Source organism: Chanos chanos, chromosome 6 (assembly GCF_902362185.1).
Source record: "Chanos chanos chromosome 6, fChaCha1.1, whole genome shotgun sequence".
NCBI lineage: Eukaryota > Metazoa > Chordata > Actinopteri > Gonorynchiformes > Chanidae > Chanos > Chanos chanos.
The window spans coordinates 16123363-16144197 of NC_044500.1; the positions used below are offsets into that span (position 1 = coordinate 16123363).

The 20835-nt window shown below is 40.1% G+C and overlaps 2 protein-coding genes across 2 annotated transcripts in view; one reads left to right on the plus strand and one right to left on the minus strand.

Moving 5' to 3' along the window:
- Window positions 1-3990, plus strand: part of phldb1b (pleckstrin homology-like domain, family B, member 1b) — a 52018-nt gene extending 48028 nt beyond the window's left edge. The window contains 6 exon segments of the mRNA XM_030776141.1: window positions 304-394; window positions 550-696; window positions 1000-1219; window positions 1776-1861; window positions 2224-2253; window positions 3352-3990. Of these exon segments, the coding sequence (XP_030632001.1) occupies window positions 304-394; window positions 550-696; window positions 1000-1219; window positions 1776-1861; window positions 2224-2253; window positions 3352-3492 (715 nt within the window). The 3' untranslated portion in view covers window positions 3493-3990.
- A 1974-nt stretch (window positions 3991-5964) lies between these two features.
- LOC115813627 (alpha-2-macroglobulin) lies at window positions 5965-20503 on the minus strand. The gene is made up of 36 exons (XM_030776143.1): window positions 20394-20503; window positions 19290-19473; window positions 18686-18842; window positions 18399-18451; window positions 17990-18010; window positions 17537-17705; window positions 17142-17226; window positions 16679-16802; window positions 16119-16233; window positions 15907-16016; window positions 15184-15351; window positions 14765-14998; window positions 14451-14514; window positions 14192-14337; window positions 13926-14075; window positions 13342-13596; window positions 13057-13139; window positions 12808-12963; window positions 12417-12642; window positions 12051-12177; window positions 11568-11689; window positions 11270-11321; window positions 11095-11178; window positions 10758-10934; window positions 10318-10399; window positions 9981-10137; window positions 9431-9505; window positions 9151-9313; window positions 8816-9012; window positions 8363-8578; window positions 8141-8256; window positions 7743-7833; window positions 7581-7649; window positions 7219-7324; window positions 6958-6999; window positions 5965-6454 (listed from the first exon to the last, which is right to left on the minus strand). The coding sequence occupies exons 1-36, from the start codon at window positions 20465-20467 to the stop codon at window positions 6432-6434; spliced, it is 4473 nt and encodes a 1490-aa protein (XP_030632003.1). The 5' UTR covers window positions 20468-20503; the 3' UTR covers window positions 5965-6431.
- Window positions 20504-20835: the final 332 nt, after the last annotated feature.

Here is a 20835-nt window from a genome sequence, read left to right on the forward strand (position 1 = left end):
CCACTGTTTGCTCACTCTTGGGATGTGACAGACTGACTGTTTTCATGTCTGCTTGCTCTGCTGTCATGTCTGTGTGAAACACACGACACAGTAGTTGCTTTTAGGGTTCTTTGTGAAGCCTATTTACCCTCTTGTCTAAACACTTCAAAGATCTATTGCAATGCATTACGACTTTTATAAAAGTTTTTTTTTTAGCGTAATTAATCAGGTAGTATGCATAGCATTTGATATTGGGATATTTTTGGAGAATAACTCAGTTTCTGGGTTTTTTTTTTCTTTTTTCTTTTTTTGGTTGTTGTACAGTGCTAGCGGAATGGACGCGCTGAAGATAGAAGAGATGGAGAAGATGTTGAAAGAGGCCCAGCTGGAGAAGGCCAGACTTATTGAATCCAGAGTGAGTCAGATTTCAGTGTGAACACACTATACTGGCCGGATGCAAATGCATCAATTTCTTAGGGACGGATAGTGATGGTTTTGTATAGATGAAGACGTTTAAATGAAGGAGTCTGGATCCTTTTCCTGAATTTCTACTTATTCGCTGTCCTGCAGGAGCGAGAGAGTCAAGCCCGGAAACAGATGCTGGAGGAGGAAAGGAGGAGGCGGGAGGAGGCAGAGAAGCGACTACAGGAGGAGACAGTGCACAGACAGCAGCTTATAGAGAAGGAGGTGAAGATGAGGGCAAAGAACTTCTCTCAGGTGAGAGACTGATGCAGATGTAAACCATAATGAAACAGTGTATGAAATTATAATGTGTAAACAACATGAAATAGCAGATGAAAATTGACATGTTGACAACAAAATACCAGAAACATGTCTGAAATTACTGGATTTGTGACAGACCTTACCCTGAGTGTGCAAAATGTACAGAACTTAAGACCCTCTGAAAAGTCAAAGTTACATAGAATTTGCTCCACACCTCTGCTGTAGATCCCCTTTGAGTCAAGCCTATATAGTTTTAATAAAAACTTCAATAATAGCCTGTGATTTTTTTTTTTCAAGGCTCGGCCAATGACACGGTACCTGCCCATTCGCAAAGAAGAGTTTGACCTCCGCACCCATGTTGAGTCATCAGGACACAACGTTGAGACCTGCTATCATATCATCCTCACAGAGAAGATGTGCAAAGGCTACTTGGTCAAAATGGGCGGCAAAATCAAGTCTTGGAAAAAACGTTGGTTTGTTTTTGACCGACTTAAAAGGACATTCTCCTACTATGTGGGTAGGTTCCATAGAATTAGCCTTTTCACGAGTATCCATGCGTGGTGCTTATGTTAATCTGTTTTTGCAGGAAAAAAAGAAAAAAAGTGTTGCGGTGCTTTGATCCTCCCTCGAGGTTGAAGAAAGACTTCTTAAGCACAATGAACTTATTCTAATGGGGTTAAGTTTGAGAAGGGGGATACGGATAATTAGTATTCTCTTCCACCCACAGTCGCTGCCATGGCTTCTGAATGCCTCAGGTTAGCTGGAAGAATACAAATACCCAACAGCTCATCCTCATACCTTACACTAATGGTGATGAAATCGGTGGCAATGCTCTTGAAATCGCGTTGTTAGCGCCGCTAACACTCTGTAGGAAGAGAATGCTCTTTTGTTATTTGAAACAGGATGGAAGTGGGGGGGGGTGGGTGGGGGGGTGGGTTTCTGTTCAACATTTACATGGAGCCAAGCTAATTATTCATTCCAGGTCATTGTCTCGAAGGAGAACATAACAATTGTTCCTTTGACTTTTGTTCTCATAACATTTCTACAACAAATGTCTCTCCTCCTCTTGACAGATAAGCATGAGACAAAGCTAAAAGGAGTCATCTACTTCCAGGCTATTGAGGAGGTTTACTACGATCACTTACGCAGTGCCACAAAGGTACGTCACGCCTTCGTCAAGCGAAACCCGACAAAACCGCCTCAAAATGATGAGTAGGATTTGGGGGGAAACCTGATTCTTCTCTCATGGCATTTCTTTCGTCTTATTTCTGCACAGTTTCGTATTGTTTCTTCCTTTCCTCTCTTCCTCTACTTCTTGTAATATTCCCACTTCGTTCCAAAGACAGTTCTATTTCTGTTCTTTTTGTCTGTTGTTTTTGTCATTCCTGAAATGAGTTATTCTATAGTTCTCTTTATTCGTTGTCCCTCGTCCTTTCAGTTAAATTTGTTTCTGCTTTGCATTTTTTTCCATGGCCTCTGTCTTTTCTCACTATTCTTTTGCTTGGCTGGCTGGCTTCACAGAAAGGATTTTTCAACCTGAACTTGACAAATGTATGTATGACTCTGTCAATGTGTGAGACTTGAGCTGCATGTTTTTGTGTGTCTCTCTCCGTCTTAATGATAAATGGGGATTAATGACTCCTCTCCTTATTTCTCAGCTGAATATTGGAAAATCATTTCCTCATAGACCTGACCTTTTGTTTGCATCTTCGATTGTAGCCAGTTGCAGGCTTGTGTTTTTTGTGCAGTTTCCCCTCTCAGAACAAAATTTGCGCCAAATTGAACTTGAGCCATTCATCATATCCTAAGTGTGTGAAACGTGACAACTGAAGGAGTTTTAAGCTAAAAGCGTAGCCCCATTGATTGCCCATCCCGTTTTTCAACAGTGGTATGTGTATGTTTAGCATGTAGATACTCTGTTGTTCCCCACAGTTGAAATGGCAGTTTTGAAGCATCGTGTACAGTGTAGTCTTCACGTACGACATGTCTGCATGTAAGCAGCTTAGCAACTGTGCATTTAAAAACATGAAATAAAAAATATAGCCAATCATGCATCTTCTCCTTTTCATCCATTCCTCCCAGCACATCTCTGAACTGCTGCCTCCTCAGTTTCGCAGAGAGGTGTGTGTGTGTGTGCGTGCATGGCATGCAGACTGTGTGTACATGTGTGGCTCTGTGTGTGTGTGTGTGTGCGTGCGTGTGCGCGCGATTCCATGAAACTAGGCAAGATATCAAATTGTGTATTCATGTGGTTTGTCTCATTAATATGAACGACTGTGTGAAGTAGTGATTTGATCTGTGTTTACCGTACGTAGGTCTGGAAACAAGAGTAATTAATCAGTGTAGATGATAAAGCAGCATCCAGTCCTGTCTGGCATGTTTTATACAGAGTGCTCTAATTTTAAGCAGCGTCAAACGTGTCTCTTGCCGTAACATTATCCCGTGAGAAAGGACATGATTAAAAAGACTGCGGTGAAGCTCCATTTTGATACTCTCTCACACAAACTCTTGGTCCTGGATGTAGGAAATGCCCTGCATGCGCTAGCACAGTCACCAGAGTTTACCTTCTAACACATAACTCTACCAGAGTCGGGGAATGTTTGTCCCCCTCCGCATTAAAGTCAAACTTCTGTTTTCTTTTTCTTCCAGAGTCCCAATCCCTCGCTGACCTTCTGTGTGAAGACTCATGACAGACTGTACTACATGGTGGCCCCCTCAGCGGAGGCCATGAGGATATGGATGGACGTCATAGTAACAGGTGCTGAGGGCTACACACAGTTCCTGAACTAAGGAGGACAGCTGTTCAGTGACCACGTCTCAAAGGTCAAGCGGAAACTGTTTCGGCAGGGAGTCTTCAAATGACTGTGCCCCCCCCCCCCTTTTTTTTTTTTCCTGGGCCAAAAACAACCCCAGAACCTTCCCATGCTTTCTTTTTTTTTTTTTTTATTTTGTAACTTTTTTTCTTTTCTTTTCTTTTTTTTAAATCTTGTATATTCAGACACATCTATAGCAGGGTTTCTGCACCTACCCGGATTGAAAAAGGGAGTTCTAGAAGACGGACACAATCAATAACCAAATCTTCACTCTGTCTGCTTAAAACAAACAAACAAAAACAATAAAAAAAAAAACGCCTTTCCTGGATGCCAACAAAGAGATCTCTTACTAGTAGCACCATGTTGTTTTTGAGTAACAGTTATTTGTATTAGCATTGTTCTTTTCTTCTGACAGGGTATGTCCTTACTTTATGTTTTTCACATATTACAATGGGATATTGCCAAATGACACCAAGGCTTTTTTTGTACAATGTATTCTTTCATGGAAATGATTTACAAGGAAAGCCAGAGTTAATACATCTCCAGGTATTGTACCTAAGTATAAAGTGAAGAGAAAAAAAATGAAAGATTATAGTCATAGTTGTGAGAGATTTTACCAGAACTCCAGACAAATCTCATGTGTCTATTAAACAAAGACATTGTCCACCAAAGCCCAGACACCAGTTCAGGAGGCCATGTTTCTTTTGGTAACTTTCACAAAGGTGACGGTGGCTACTCTTTGACTGGATTACACTATGTCTGTCTTTGTGTTGCCAGCAAACTCTCTAAGGTCCATATACTTCACACAGTCACACACACACACACACACATAACCAGAAATTCAACAATAGAGTCTGTTTGCCAAGTCCTGATAACTTGATCCTCTGACTTGAGCCCTTGGGAAGCAGCCATTCCATCACTGCCAGCCTACACTGAGCTCTGATGATCGAATAAGACAAGAGAAAAACTGGACTGAATATTAATGTAATAATGCAATTCATTCTGTGCCTTGATAATTACCGGTATGAATCACTCCAAGTAATGAACTGTAAAGCTAGTGGAAAAAAAAAAAACAAAAACTTGCTGGATTCGCAATCTGTGTTGTAAGTGATGTGCATTCATTTTAATTTTTTGAATGTTTGGTCATTGTGGCAGTTTCTGAACAGAGATTTGCAAAGAGCATGTGGTGTGACAAAGATAAAAAAAAAAAAAAATCAAAAGTGGGTATTTTAAAACCCTCTTTTAAAACCCTGAGGATTTTCAGCTTTAACTGACATCAGAAAGGTCTTCAGATGATTTTAAAACAATCATGCTCAAAGTAGATCCATCTTCATAAGATTTACAGACAGGCTGTGAATGGTGTATGATGCCTCATCTTAGACTTCCTTTTCTACATATAAAGGAATCCTCTGGATTAGAACTAAACTGTGATTTTTAAAAGTCAGACGGAAATGTGAGAATTAATAGTTTTCCATAGTGTTCATTAAAACAGTCTGTCTCTTTATTTATGATTAGCACGTGTATTACAAGAACAACACTGTTGGTACAAGGAAAAAAAAAAACACCACATACTCCTGCTAACTATTTCCCTGAATTTAACTGTGTATGTTCAGAATGTTTCGATTGCCATCTGGAAGGTGAGTCAATTCAGATGATTAGAACGTCAGTCTTTTTACTGAAGAATTCTTAATGTTTGTATTTAGAGCGAGATGTCAAATGAGATATTGTCACAGGATTGAATCTAGACAATATTGTAAAGTGTTTATGATATTATATCTTCACAAAAGTGTATCTTTTGTTTTATTAATGTGTGACGTGCCAATGGAGCATACAAACATTCTCCTTTTTTTTTACCTCTCCATTCACTATAAAATACAATCATATTAACTGAAAACAAAAAATATCAGGATTTCTCCCTTTTGATGTTTATTTAATTGCCTCTTTGTGAGTAATCAGAAAAAAGCTCCAGTTCATCCAAAACATTGAGTCGCTAACAGCACTACTGCATTGCCGTGGTGTGACTGTGTTAGTTTACGCTTTGTGAACGTTGTTTTGGTCAGTTTGACTGTCTGGTCCTGTCCAAAATACACTAGTGGCCTTCTGTTCCCATATAAACATATGTCAAGGACTCAAGTGAACCGAATGACCTTTAAAAGATTTTGCTAATGTGTGTGTGTTAACTTTACACACATACAAGAGAGAGAAGATGAGGATATATTTCTTGTACTAATTCCATAGAGGACCTTTTGTACGTTCTTTCAAAGAGTGAAATCTTTCTCCCTATCCGAACACAGCTCAAACTTTTACTGATATAGCCTAATTATACGTTAGTCTGCAGCTTTTATAATTGCCTTTTTAGAATTTTTTTGAGCATTTAAATGTACTAGATTCACACTATTCCTACCAGAGCCATGTAGTAGTACTTAAAAAAAGTCACATTACGCCTGACTTGAGAAATGTGTTTTGATTTTATTTATGTTAATGCACTCAAATACATGAACACAAAAATTAGGTGAAATTTGGTCAGTCTACAACAAACTTGCCATACAAATGTCAACACTGACTTAAAGCAACTGCAGAGGTGATCATCTGATTCTGTTTCTGAATAGCAAAAACAAAAAACAAACAAAAAAAAAAACAATTTACAGAATGTGAGTAGTCAGAACACAGTTCAAGGTGGTAACTACATTTATGTATGACAAATGTTGAAATGGAAAAAAAGATAAAAAAAAAAAAAAAAACAACCTAAAAACATTATTCACAAAATGCTTTTTTTTGTTTGTTTTTAATTATTCCAATTTATGTGTCCAGTGAAATGAGATGATCGTTTAGTATAAAACATTGTTGGAGGCTTCTGTCTCTTCCAAGTAAAACATTACATAATCAGCCAGGGGGCAAGAGGTTTTGTGGAACGTCCTAAAGTTCATTCACATCGTCACCTGCAAAGACAGAACACAAATCCATTTCAAAATATCCTCAGCTAACTCCTGTTTCACAACTGGCAGGCAGAAGTAAAAGGACCAACACTCTGACACAGCAAACTCTATTAATCAGATCGAGATTGTCAGGGTAGACAGAGAGCGCAATTTCCTCAAGGTAAATTTCTTAGGGTTTTCACAAAACCTTCAAAATGTTTGTAAAAAGTGTCAGAGTTGTTCAGTATTACCTCATTACAAAACCAAATGTTGTGCATTTATCACAATACCATGCTTTCCCTACATAGCTCGAAGTCACAAAGAAATCTTTCCCTTTCAATGTTGACATAGAACAGTGTATCCGTGAAAGAGTAATTACCAACATGTGTGGATAGATAAAAAATTCTGTTTTATATCTCAGTGCTTTAAACTATTAATGCTCCATGAAATTCAGAGCAATGATGACATCCATCCATCCAGCCATCCATCCATCCAGCCATCATTGAGTCAGATACATGTTTACTTACTCTCAGCACAGGGGGACATATATTCACTCACAGCTTCGTCACCTGAGAATAACAAACATACTTCATTATTACAGCATATTAAGACAATGAAAATGATCACTCGGCGCTTCATAATTCATAACTGTTATTCCTTTCATGTCTTTAAGGACCATCTGACAATGAACCAGTGTCTTGAAACCCCACATTGAGTGAGTTCAACGCACATTCTATAGCTTTGGATAATCTTGTTAAGAAGAGGAGAGGAACATGAGAGGTTCTTACTTGTTTGGTAGTAGTCGTAAACCTTCACCACAGCAGGTTTCAAATTCCGCACCGCTACGTCTTCCTTAATTACCAGATTATACGTCTTGGTTTCCATTCTTTTCAGCTGGAGAAAAAAAAAAGAAAAACAGAAGGAAAAGAACCATACTATTAAAGGCTGCATTTAATTTTGTTAATGTTTCTAAAATCACCGTATTATTCAGTAACTGCTTTAACAATCAAAAATGGAATTGCAGACTGCAAGGAGCCTCTTCACATATGAAATTTAAGAAATAGCACATGACTCGTATCATATTTTCTCTTCAGCCACTAACAGTGAATTACTGCATTGCTGTGGTATGGCTGTCTAAGTCTGCACTTACCTCATCCAGGTAGATGATGACATGTCCATCTTCTTGGTCAACACGTTTGACAGTCGGGTCTGACCTCAGCTGTATGGATAGAGCACAGACGAGCAATTTGACTGAGATGGAATTGTTAAGAACTTGATCAAAGGGAATAGCTGCCCCAGAAGTGTCACTCACCGGCCTCAAAGACTCCTCATCCAGGAGGAATCCAGACAACAGCTTGACGTTAATGATCACCATGTTGGTCTCCTCTCTTCTGCCATTATACCTGTCACACAGCAGATTCTATAATTCATGTCAATCCAGACTATATATTAACACTCCCAATTCCTCTTCTTTTGTTTTTCTCTCTTTTTTCATCCTCACTACTAGTGCTATCATGAAAGAGACTGCTAGAGATCATTTTTTCTACCGTCTTCCACTTCAGAATGTACATACCATGAAAAAAGGCAAACATGTTAAGCATGAGAAAAGCTATTAAAGTAGGATTTACATTCTCCCCCACTTCATATATATATATATATATGTGTGTGTGTGTGTATTTATGAAAATTTGAAAACTGTAGCAGAGCTCACCTGACATGCACTGACACTGTAATGGATGGTTGCTTTGTATTATTGCACACGGTGCTTGTCGAGATGTTGAAGGCAGTGTAGTCAGGAGGAGGGGGGATATTATAGTGCAGAGCGAGCTAGATAACAAAAGAACAAAGAGACGGTTTTGACATTACTATTTTTGCTTGCAGTGTGACGTGATACAGTCAGCATCCACACGGCGAGGCCAATTCACACACTAACCTGTGCAAACACACAGCCTTTGCCGTCTGCTTTGATCTGATACGTTCCGGGCACTTCCTGAAGTTGCGTCTCCTGGTAGAGCAGCCTGTTGTGTTGATCCACTGAGAACTCGTACTCCAGACCCCCAGGAGAAATCAGGGTCACCATGCTTGCTCCTTCTGGACTAAAGGTTGCAGCACTGTACTTGGCCAAGGCCTGGAGAGCAACCACTGTGTCCTATTGCAAAAAGTGACAAATTATTATCAGTGTGACCTTTGAAAAGTGAGAGAGAGGTGCCACTCTTTCAGTATGAGTGACCCCTGCCATCTAACTGAAAACAAAAAGGGATTATCACAAGGGATAGGAGTGGTTTCTCCTGTCCCCTGGAATTAACATGCACTGACTTTCGCAACAAGAGATAAAGCACAGAGAAAGTGTATTGCAAGTAACCAGGAAATAAGATGAGACCAGTACCTGTGTGGAGGCAAAGCCGCCAAACGGATTCTGCTGCTTGGCCAGCCAGCGCACGATGCTAGCAGAGTAGCCCAACCCAAACTCTGGTCTCTCAGGCCCAGAGAGTAGGGCCAGCAGTACGTAGGCAGTCATTTCTACCTCCAAAGAGTCAGTCCCTTTCCCGTGATCCTCTCTTCCTCTCCAGTGACGTTCACCTCCTGCAACAGCAATGAGATAAAAAAAAAAAAAAAACCCTACTGTTTAAAAATGCTGCTCCCAAAAGTAAAAGAATAAACTGAGGGCATGTGTTTGTACAGAAAAGCTGGATCGGTGTTTGATCTCTTGATGTTTCTCACCTCTGCTGATAGCCAGCTTGTCTAGGCGAGTTAGGAGCTCGGCCCTTGTTTCTTCATCACCGGCCAGAGTGTAGGTGTAAGCCAGCAGGGCGGTTAAGTAAGTGCTCTCCTGCTGGTCGACCGCGTATTTCAGACAGCCGAAGGCTTTCTCCACCATGGGATCCTGGGAAACAAGACAAAAGTTCCCTCACAAAGACATTCCATACAAAGCCGTTACCATTTTGTGGGTTTGAAATTGGGGAAGGGGGGGGGGGGGGGGGGGGGGGTGAAAGCGACTCACTTTGCGCTCAATGTCCAGCTCAAGCAGCGCGGCGGTGATGTACGCCGTCAGTGACACCTCATCGCTGATACCTCCCTGAGAGGGAAACAAAAAGAGAAACGGGGGGGCCCACAGCTGGTTAATGTTTAAGCTAGACCTTATGAAGCATGGCACCAATTCCCTTGGCAATTCCATTTTCTCTCACTGCAATACCTACTTCAGCCAATACACACAAAAACCCCACATAATTTCCCCACAGCCATAACCATGGGACACACATGTTGTTCCTCTGACAAATAGAGATCAACAGATGGAAAATATCCGTAGGGAAAAAAATTAAGCTCCTCAGAACTCCAGTGACCTGTCAACACTTATAAAATGAAAGATGGGCATGTGTGTGTGTGTGTGTGTGTGTGTGTGTTTGTGTGTGTGGGGTAGGGAGTGGGTTATTTATTACAGACTGGCAAGGACATGTTTGGGATTCCTGCAGTGTTCCAAAATTTGCCCCCTTTGACTTCATGCTGCGTTCCACTTCACGTTCTCAGCCCCTCGTTTTTCTTTGCCATCTCACCTTCATGGCGTTGTTCAAGAGCTTCCCGACTGAGGCGAAGCAACCGTCTTTCTGCTGCATTCGACCAAGCCATGCCTTGGCTTGGTCAATGTCCTCGGAGTTCACGTAAACATACGGCCTTGCCCCGCCAAAAGATTTCATCACAAAGGCAGTGAGCCTGGGAGAGAGAAAAAGTAAGATCTCGCCACTTTTCCTTTCCACTTTAATCAGCTTCGTTAAATTCTGTCAATCCACAATAACAACAACAACAACAAAAAAACTAGGGTATGTGATAACAAAGGTGCAGGTGCAGATATTGCTGTAAACTATTCTTCAGTTTAACTTCTGTCGTACTGACCAGGTGTTTCCTGAGGCATCGCTCTTTCCGAAAGCGCTGTAGGAACCGTCGTCGTGTTTGTACTTGAGCTCTCGCTGATACCCTGCGTTATATAACAGACATGTACTGAGTCCATAACACCATGTGCTTCTTATGACAGATCTGAGCAGTGAAAGAAAGTAGCTTGGAGCAGTATTCCTACAGAAGACCTTGTGTGCTCGTTCACATCTTCTTTTGCTTTTTCAAAAAGAGATAAGACAAAGGACGTGTGCCTGGGATTTTTACGTAAGCTGCGGCGAACAGCGGAAATTTGCAACAGCTTTAACTGTTTATTTGAGACAAAGTCAACCTGTCAAGTGAGCTCGGATGTCTTACTTTGTAAAATCACTGCACAAAATGTATGGACTGAGAAAATTCACTTGTTGCTTTCGGCGTCAAGCAGGACAGAGTCCCATTCTTACCGCTCTCTAGGAACCTTTTAGCTCTGCTCTTGATCTCTTGGGTGAGCTGCCCGCTGCTTTCCAGGTACTGCATGATGTAGATGTTGGGAGCGAAAAGCACCATGTTTTGCTCTCCACATCCAAAAGGCATGGCCAGCAGCCTGTCTAGATTCCTCAAAGCACGGCCCATGAGGTCTCCTGTGGGCAGGAGGATAAAGGCGTAATCTTATTACAAACCCAATGTCGCTATGATTTTGCGAGCAAACAGAAATTAGTTTCTGTTGTATGGCTGAATTTTTCCGGCCAAACGCGGGGCGAAAACAATACCTCTGTGTTAGACATACACAAGTGAACTCACCCAGTACAGAGAACGAGGCCTTGGCAGATCCCTCCACAAACACATCAGGCAGCTTGAGAGAAACGTCTCTCTCTACCGGACCGTCTGACAGAGGTAAAACATGCAGGTTTAGAATTTTCAAAAACATGAATCTTTGCAATATCCATTACTGGCACAAACTGAATGAACAACTTACCTGTCAGACAGAGCAGTTCATTATGGCTCATAGTCTGCTTGGTTCCCTCAGCCTGCCAGAGAGATGCTTTCAATCAGTACTTATAAATTGGGAGGATCATTTTGAGCAGTTCTTTTCTGATCTGTTGTAAATAATATCAGGTTCGCCAAGAGACGGGGTTACGAAGACCCGCCGTATGTAAACTATTTCATTTAGGACTTGGTGATGTTTTAAGGATGTGGGATATGGACTTCTTGGGCAGATCATTGATAGAAACTGTCAAAGGATGCAGTGCTTGCCTTACAAAAATCCAACTCACCTCCACCAATAATTTTCTCACCACCGTGTCAATGCGACCTCTCTCTGGCACCACGGCTACCTCGTTCCCACAGTGGTCCTCTGTCTTTATAGACTCAGCAGTGACCTCTAAGCTTACCTCACCTGGAACAAGCCCAAACACAGGTTTTCTCACACACACACACACATCTAAGTCCACGCTATTTTTCCCCCCACGTGGCCCCAAAGGAAAGATTTGATCTACTGAGAACCAACAATATCCCCTAGGGACACACGGTAATCACAAAAAAATAAATAAATAAAAGTCAAGACCGAACATGTTAACCAAAGCTTAAAGACATTCCTCCCTTGAGCTGAAATACAAGCCCTAAAGCCATGAGGTCTGTACCCCCACCCCTCCTCCATAAACATGCAGTATAACTTTTGCCCTTAGAGGCCTTTCATATGCAGAGACAGAATGGCCTGATCACTGTGGACTGTAAAAGAGCTCAAATGGTGAATGTACCCAGAGCAGTGGGGGTGAGGATCCATTTAAAAGTCTTGCTCTCTTCTGCACATAAGCAATGCGTGTACTCCATGCCTTCAAATGGCTGGGCAGTGAACTGTTCAGAATCAGCAAGGGTCACTTTCACCTACATTCAAGGAACAAAGAAAGCATCTTAAGAGTCAAAGCCAGACAACAACAACAACAAAAACAACAACAAAACCCCAAAATGTATTATGCGATGTTCTATTTCAGAGATGCGGCCGATTTAGGGGAGATAAAATTTTGAAAGAACACAAAAGTAATTGATACTGAGGAAACAGTCAGTGCCAACAACAGGGGAGGGATTCTTTTGAAAGTGGTTTTAAGAACATGTAGAGGTCTCACCGTGATACATTTGGAGAGATAGTTGAAGACAGTAGCCTTGAGAGCAAACACTTCCCCACGAACAACAGAGTAAGGTAGGGTCAGGCTCACAAAGAAGGGTTGGAAAGCAGTGAGGCCTACGTTGGGAGCCAGTCCAAATCCGACGGGGGACATACAAAAGGCTCCAGCCTCCCACTTAGTAATGGTGTCTGGGACTTTTTTCACAACATCTACAGAGCCAGAATTGCTGGACACAAGAATAATTTAAAAACGTGTGAGCAAATGTGGAAGTAATAAGAAGCATAGTGTGAACTGCAAAACAAACAAACAAGCAAACAACAACAACACGTAAAGAAAAAAACCCCCCACTAAATTCAAAAGATTTACAACCTGTGAAGTAACTGATACATACTCAACGGTTATGAGGTCCCAAATCCAGGTCTCTGGGAAGTATGTACGGATGGTCTTTACTGGTTCTTCTGGAGCTGCGGCTCCTCTGGCGCCCACATCATCAGCAACATCTGTGGCAAAAGCCATTGGAATTGCTTCTTCAGCTATACCAGAGGCCGTAAGGTACAAAAGAACAAGTCAAATTTCTTTTTTCTTTAAATATTAAGCAAAAAAACTAAAATGCCAGAAAATTATGAACAAGATTACTTATCTTGAAAAGAACATGTGATCACGAAATCTACAGGCGACAGGTTTTTTCACATCAGAATTGGTAATTATCTTCACGCCAATTTCCTGAAAAGGAACAAGATCAGAACTTTAGAACGACAATCAAAAAAAAAAAAAAAAAGAAAAGAAAAAAAGAAAAACGGTATGATGGATTTGGGAATTTGAAACTGTAGTTTACTGAACATGATATATAGAAAAAATCATTTGTGATAAGATGCTTAAAAATCCTCAACTGTTTTTTGTGCACATCTACAAACAGGTCTCTTACCTTGAAAATACTGTGCACATCAACCTTTTCATGAGGAGGGCCAAAATACAAAGAACGCTTCATTTGTCTGCGGCGTGGTGGGGGTGAAAGTGTTGGTAGGGTTCGGGTTAAAGGAGATATCCTGTCTGTTACTGGCCGAGGCGGTGCTGGTCGTGCAAGGATAGATGGTCTTCTTGGAACGCAAGGTTGTGAATCTTCGTCATCAACCTTGTATGGATATCCAGACAGCCTCTGGACGGGTAACATCCGGAATACCTAAAAACAGATGACCACAGTCCATGAAACCGGTATAACTGTCTTCTCTCCAATTACATTCATAAGTTACAACTAATGAACTGTTTCAATTAATTTTTAGTGAATGTAATATGAGACAATGGTTTCTAAGATGAAAGTTTGAGCAACAGCTGAAAGATAAAAATGAGGGTTATAAAAATAATTAAAAAAAAAAATTACATTATATATATATAGCTTTGCTGTTAGATAGAGACTGCACAGGGGAGGATGAAATGCGTTTTTTTTAGTAGTCTGAGGGCCTCTGTGTGTCTTGTCTGTGTGGAGATAGATTGAAGCACATCTTTACTTACTGAATCCTCACTTAGCTCATCGTCTGGCTTCAAAAGGAGTACACTCTGATCCACAGCCCGCAAAGAGCAAAGCGATCCTGGGTAGGCTCTGAGATTCAAGGATGTTTCCTCACCAGGCAACTCCTCAGGAGCAGAGAACTTCAAAGAAACCTACACAGATGGAGAAAGGAACATATGACCTCAAACAAAGTTCCCTGCATCTTTGTGAGACTGTATGGTGCTAAATTATCCTGCTTTACATCAGATTACACTTTGAATCTACTGACCTTGTTTGCAAAGCACAGGTCAATGGGCACGTCCATACTGTCGGCTACCACTTCTCCACGAGGCAACACCGTGTACATGACCACTTGAGCATAAGGGCTTAGCTTTTGCATGTTGTTCAGTGAGAGAGACAGGTCCCCTTTATTTGCTATCATGGGAGAGAGTGGTGTGAGAAATGAACCGATTTTTTTTTTTATCATTCCTTCTAATTAGGAACTGGTCACCGTCTAATTGCCAGTTAATGATTAGGAGAATTTTTACCTCTTCCATCTCTTACTGCCACAGAGAATTGTCCATGCTGAATCATGCTGCCTTTGGAAAGGACCTGAAATACAAACAGATGAACAGATGTGATTTATATATAGAGTTTAACAGGAAGCTGACAAGAGCTAACAAGAGCTAAACGTAGTGAAGGGTGAGATGGAGAACGCTAACCTAAACTTCAGGTTATAGGAGAAAGAAAAAGATTAGAGCAGTCGAAGTATGCTGATTGAAAAACTTTGGTAGAGCTAGTTTGACTTCTGACGACAGATTACTCTCCACTCAGGGGGTTATGGATAAAAAGGCAAATGTACCAGGTAATAAAAATCCAGGGATTGCTGTTTTTTACGCAGCTCCTTTCCCTGGATGATGTAATGAGCAGTCACTGTGCCATCCTCCTCACATGGAAGCTTCTCGGAGACCTGCTTGAACTTCAGGAAGCTGTTGCTCTTTGAATGGAAGGGCTGTACGAAGTGGCTGGCAGTGCCGTAGGATGGTCTGTGGTAATCGTAATCATGCACCATTTCCTCTGTCTTTTGATACTGAGCCTGTTTTAAGAGTAACACGACAGTCACTGCAATAGCCATGAAACAGACAGCTAGTTGATAGAGGAGTGCGTTTCGATACAATGGGTGGAAAGTAATATTCTAGAAACCATTCTAGGGTATCATCTTTTAAAACTGAATAAAATGTTCTCTGAAACTAGAAAAAATAAAAAAGAGATACCACCAACCTGTAGTCTCACATCATTCTTGCCCCAAGAGACAGTGTCCAATGAGAAAGAGGCGAAACCATAGCCATCTGTGGTCAGTGTCAAGTTTTCCTCATGTGACTGGTATCTCACAAAGAGATGCACAGGTGTGTCTCTGAATGGGGCCGAATCTGGACCAGTCACCTTAATCTGAGTGTATAAATCAAGAAATATCATACAGACACTCCCAACAGACTAAACAGCAATGCATGTCTTTGTGAATCAAAATTTAAAAATCTTTTGCATACTCTCTAACAATACAAACATGCAAGATTACAGTTGTGCTGGGTTACATTTAATAAGCAGTATAGATTTTATATCATTCATTTTTCAGGTATTTTTGAAACTGTAACAATAATTATAGGTTAACGAATTGTACATTTGTTGATATGCTTATAATGATACACGAGCCTTAATAAATAAGTCTTAACCATAATTGTGAAAATAATCAAACAAAACTGCTTACATAAAAAGTTAGCCCCTGACACTAGCCAAAGGTGTGTTTCCAATCACACTATATTACCAGACTCTGACAAAGTAGTTAACTCATTTTTGGAACTTGTTTTTTCTTACAAAACACAGGCAAAAGTTCCTACTGCTTAACTTTCTGACTGATGACCAAATGCCATGATGGGTTTTTTAACTCTTTGCTTATAAAAAAAACAACTTTGATGTCTAAACGCTTAAAACAGTCTTCCAATTTACCTTTCCTTCATATGGAATTCCAGGTCTGTATGCATGTGGTGCATCTTCGAAAGCCATGGAGACGATCTGAGTGGTGAACCGAGTGCTGTCTTGTCCTTTCATAATTACCCCTGGAAGACACACACAGGGGGGAAAAAAGCAATTATGGAGTAAACATACAAATAAATAAGTCAAGCTAAGCGATAAACAGTCTGACCACGTAAGGCTCTTACCTGTCCCAAACTCTTCCACTTCACTTTCCACATGAAACCTGTCTTGGTATCGAGTTCTATTCAAAGCAAACTCTGTGACGTCCACCATATGCGAAGCACAACCAGTCTTGTCAGTCTAAGTAAACAAGATGAATGCGATCAAACACGATTTCTAAGACAAAGCTCCAATAAACATCTCACATTGAGGAATTCATAAAATGGAAAGTCACTTCACAATAGCAAAACACAGGAACAACAGCTCAATGTCTAGGTATTTTCACACCATTTGGATCATTTTCAGTTTATGTGGGAACCGATCATACGTGAGTGTTCCATGTATTTTTAAGTCATAATTTTGTACTTTCTCATTGCTTTGACTTGTGTACACCCGTGAACTTTAAGTGGTATTGCTGTTTTGGGTCATTAGTAGATATTACAGGAAACTTCAAGGCTGCAAACTGCTATTATTAAAAATATCACTACATTATATACCACTACATTTATGTATCACTACTTCTGGCTGACCACACTTAATCATTTGGAATTCTCTATAATCATTGTGCCAGATGAAGACTACTCACCGTCATAGAATACTCCTTGCAGATGTCTTGAAAAGAGGGACTTGACATTAACCAGTAGTGTTGAAAAGATTTACGACAAACCGTGGCTTTCACCGATCCTTGCACTGGTTTTCCATAAGTGTACCTACACACAAAGAACGCATCTATGTTAAAGGCACTATCTAACAGATCACTGTTAGATGCAGAAAAAAATAACTAGTCTTTGTTCCTCACAAAATTAGTTAAGTTGTTTTATGCAAAAAATGTCTGTCACATTCGTCTGTTACATTGTTGTAAAGTGTCAGTCATATTATCTTTAATTCTGAATACGCTATTTCAGGATCAATTAAATATCAGAACTTTGATGTCAAATCCATCAAATTTCTGCTGATCTATCGGAACTAATAATTCCAGTTATAAAGACAGTCAGCAGGTGTTCTTTTTGCTGCCATCATCACAATGATCATTTTTAAAAGACTCTTACTTGGCACAAACTTTCAATGGTACTTCAGTATCCAAGATTGTTATAACTTTAGGAAGGTGAATTGTCACTTCATACTTGGGTAGAACTGTAAAAGAGAGGGGGGAAAAATGGAAAAAAAAATAAAATCAGCACAAGCGAACGATGGTTATATATATATATATATATATAAACACGCTGGCTGATACAGACTGTGCTAGTTAACAATCACTGCTTATTTGGTGAATATCAACATAATGGTACATGTAATAATGATAAAAAAAACCATCCATTTGAAAATTCTAACACTGCTAAGTAAAAAGACAACTGACATTTAATTGTTTCCTTCGGTATGTTCACTGAACGTATCTCTCTCTTTTTTTATTATTCATTTATTTTTTTGCTTGATAAATCCTGACCATATTCTTTGATCTCAAAAGAGTGAGTGGTCTGCAAGTTCTTCTCGTTCCAAGCAGTGATGATGTAGATGCCCTGGGTGGCATCAGATGGCATAGGGTGGGATAGATCCAAAATCCCACTCACTGTGGACCGGTTCAACCACTGAGCGATGCGGTTATTGTCAGGGTCCTATCGCGACATGAAAAATCAGTGAAAGTGTTCAAACAATAGTACTTTTACAGAAGCTCAAGGGATGTCAAGGGATTGTGATGGATAGACTTTGGTCTATCCCTTAATGATAAGCATTCTTTAGGAATACATCTAAGAACTTCCAAATTCCAAAAACTCGAGTTTAATTGTTGAAATAACAAAAGGCTTCAATCTTATTTAAAGAGAAACAAACAAAAAAAAAAAGTGCAACTTTTTTTTTTTTTTTTTAATCAAAATGATTGTATCTGTCGTGTGTGTTGTACCTGAAGTTCCACCATTTTGTACTGTGAGAGAAAAAACACAAAAGAGAATACAGAGTTAGATTAGCTGAAAAAATCTGTATGCACTTTCACTTAATGTACTATACTACTGTCTTGCATCATTTATTTTTATCTCCTCAGGTCATGGGGTCTGTTTATTCTGAAGCTCTAATCAAACAGTTGCTGGCTCTCAAATGAACTCTGATCATAGGCCACCCACTCTTTGTCTTAGACCCAGTTAGGAAAAAAAGCGCTTTCGTCAGCAGTTTGTAAATGCAAGGCCAGAATCTTCATCTTTTTCATTCTCTCAGTTTCTCTTTCCTCAAAAATACATGGACAGCTAATGCTATGAGAAATAAGTTTTTCCTTTTTTTACTGCAGCGTTGAAATGCCATCACTGATAATGTCTCACCATTTGATTGTGAGGCAAGAAGCTTGTATCCAAAGACACAACGCGGAACTGAACTAGATAGGGGGGAAAATAAGAAAAGGTTTAACATTGGAAGAAATGTCAAAACTTACAGTATGCAAACTCAATTCAAAATCCTTAACAAAATATCTGTGACATGCAGTGAACGTAATAACGGGAACTGCAAGAGATTGTTTAATGGCTCTTGCAGTATTGACTGAAAAAGGTGTGCCAATTTGGCTTAATGCATGAATGGCCTCAAAGAACACTTTGGGAGATCAGGCACATACTAGTTTGTCCTGGTTTGTAAATTGGCTTGTCTGTTCGAATCATGGTTAGTTCCTGAGATGGCTGGATAAGCATTGTAGAATTCTTGTTCAGGTCTACAGTATCTCCTTTTACTGTGACGCTAATATGAGCCACTGTGTCTCTGGAGACAACTGGAACCTGAAAGAACCAACACAAGAACACAGTAACTAAGTTTTTTTTTTTATGTATTAGAACATCCAACAATAACATGATAACTCTGAGACTAAATGCCTAGTCTCCACTCATTAATGGAAATGAAAATTTAATGAATTTCGGGATAAACTGCCTCGTTGAAAAGTTAAACATATTCAGCACTTGTATTGAAAGCCGCTGCTTTCTTTGGTATCTAGGAAAATATTCTGATGTATGAGTTTTTACATGCAAATAAAGACACTACAGGTTTTCATTAGAAGAATGTAGTTAGCTCGCAAGTTTTCAGGGTGAGCATTCTCATCACTCCAGCTGAGGTTAACAACTCAAAGCAATTGTACATGCCAAAAAAATAATACAAAACAAAGCAAAACAAACAAACAAACAAAAAAAACAACAACTGCTGATCATACTGGTTTAATTCAAGAGGCTGACCTGAAAAGGAACACATTCATGGAAATGATCTGTTACAGATTCCTCCAGCAGAATTTCCTCTATCTCTGGTGCCACAGTCAGGGACACCCGAAATGAGACTGGTTCTTTCGGCTCATGGAGTTGTGCACATAGTATCTCCCTATTGCCTCCAACTGTCTGGGAGGTGAAGGTCACAAGGTAAAAGCTGAAAGAGAAAAGCAAATACCAAGAAAGCAAGATAATTGACAAAACCAATCTGCAAGGAGGATTCAAAAATTGCCTTTTATTATGTCACTATTAAGATTCTTCACAAATAGGGCTGTTAAAACAAAAAGTGCAAACTGGCATCTTTCAGACACCTCTTTCCATTTTTGGTTTGTTTGTTTGTTTGTTTGAGCACTGCTCAGTGACCCGATTGTCATATGCCCTGAGAACAGAGAAATGACGGGAACAGTTAATTATGCATTAGGCCTAAATTGTGTTAGGAATAATGCTTAACTGTTCTGCCATTTGAAAAGTCTGAGAGATGACCGCACAAAGAGCTTGGCACGAACACAAGGGAAATCATCTTCTCACGACAGTCTCGTTGTCTATCTAAACTGGTTGCAGACGTACATCTGATCAGTGCTTTTAACGGTAAACGAATTAGCTAAATGCAATGCATTGTCTAGAGTCAATCTTAAACTTTTCTGCAATGGCGCACTTACACCTTGTATCGAAGGAGGAAGGGGAGGGTAGTTAAGGTAACAAGCGTATAAAAATGCACACTCCTGCAGTGATTTGAGTTTGTCACCAGTAATATAGACTACAACTGCAGTTTCTCTTGTGCGTTTTACTTGGATTAAATTTTTCAACTTTTATCGCATTTCTCACTGTCGAGTTACCCTCTTAAAAATGAATCCACTTAGTCAAACTCGTGTAGCCTACAAAGCTGTAAAAATATTTGTCAAGAACGTTTCTCCACATCACAATATTAAAATTAACATGATGGAAGTTGATAAGCGTTGTTTCTACATGTTCTGACTTGAATAGTTACAATTCTATAATGTGTTAATTAAACAAAATTCATATGCGGGATTGTGCATCAGTTTATCTTTTATCCTTTAGAGCATTCTTTATACTCACGTGTGTTCATCGGGACTTGTTACAGCAGTCTGCAGGATCAGCGTTAGAGTTAGCAAGGCACCTAGGACAACCATCTTGCAGGCAGGCTTAACGGCAACAGGCAGAAAAGTGCCTACAAACCCGTGAGGTGGACCGCACACTTATATAGAGTGCCCCCTCCCTCTCTTCCCCTCAGAGAAGAGTTGAGCAATTGCCACCAGAGCGCGATTGATAATAAATGCTCCCCTACCGTCTTTACCCCATTCCTCACATACTTCAGCACTAATCCGAGGAGTGCAACTGTTGATCTATCAAGTCACTGAAATGAAAAGTTGGGACAACAACATATAAAAACAACGGTGTTTTGCTCTATCCTGTATCCAGCTTTTTGTCAGAAAATGTAGGCTATGGAACATGGAATGTGATTAGCTATAATATTATATGAGTTTCCTGCAGAAAAGTA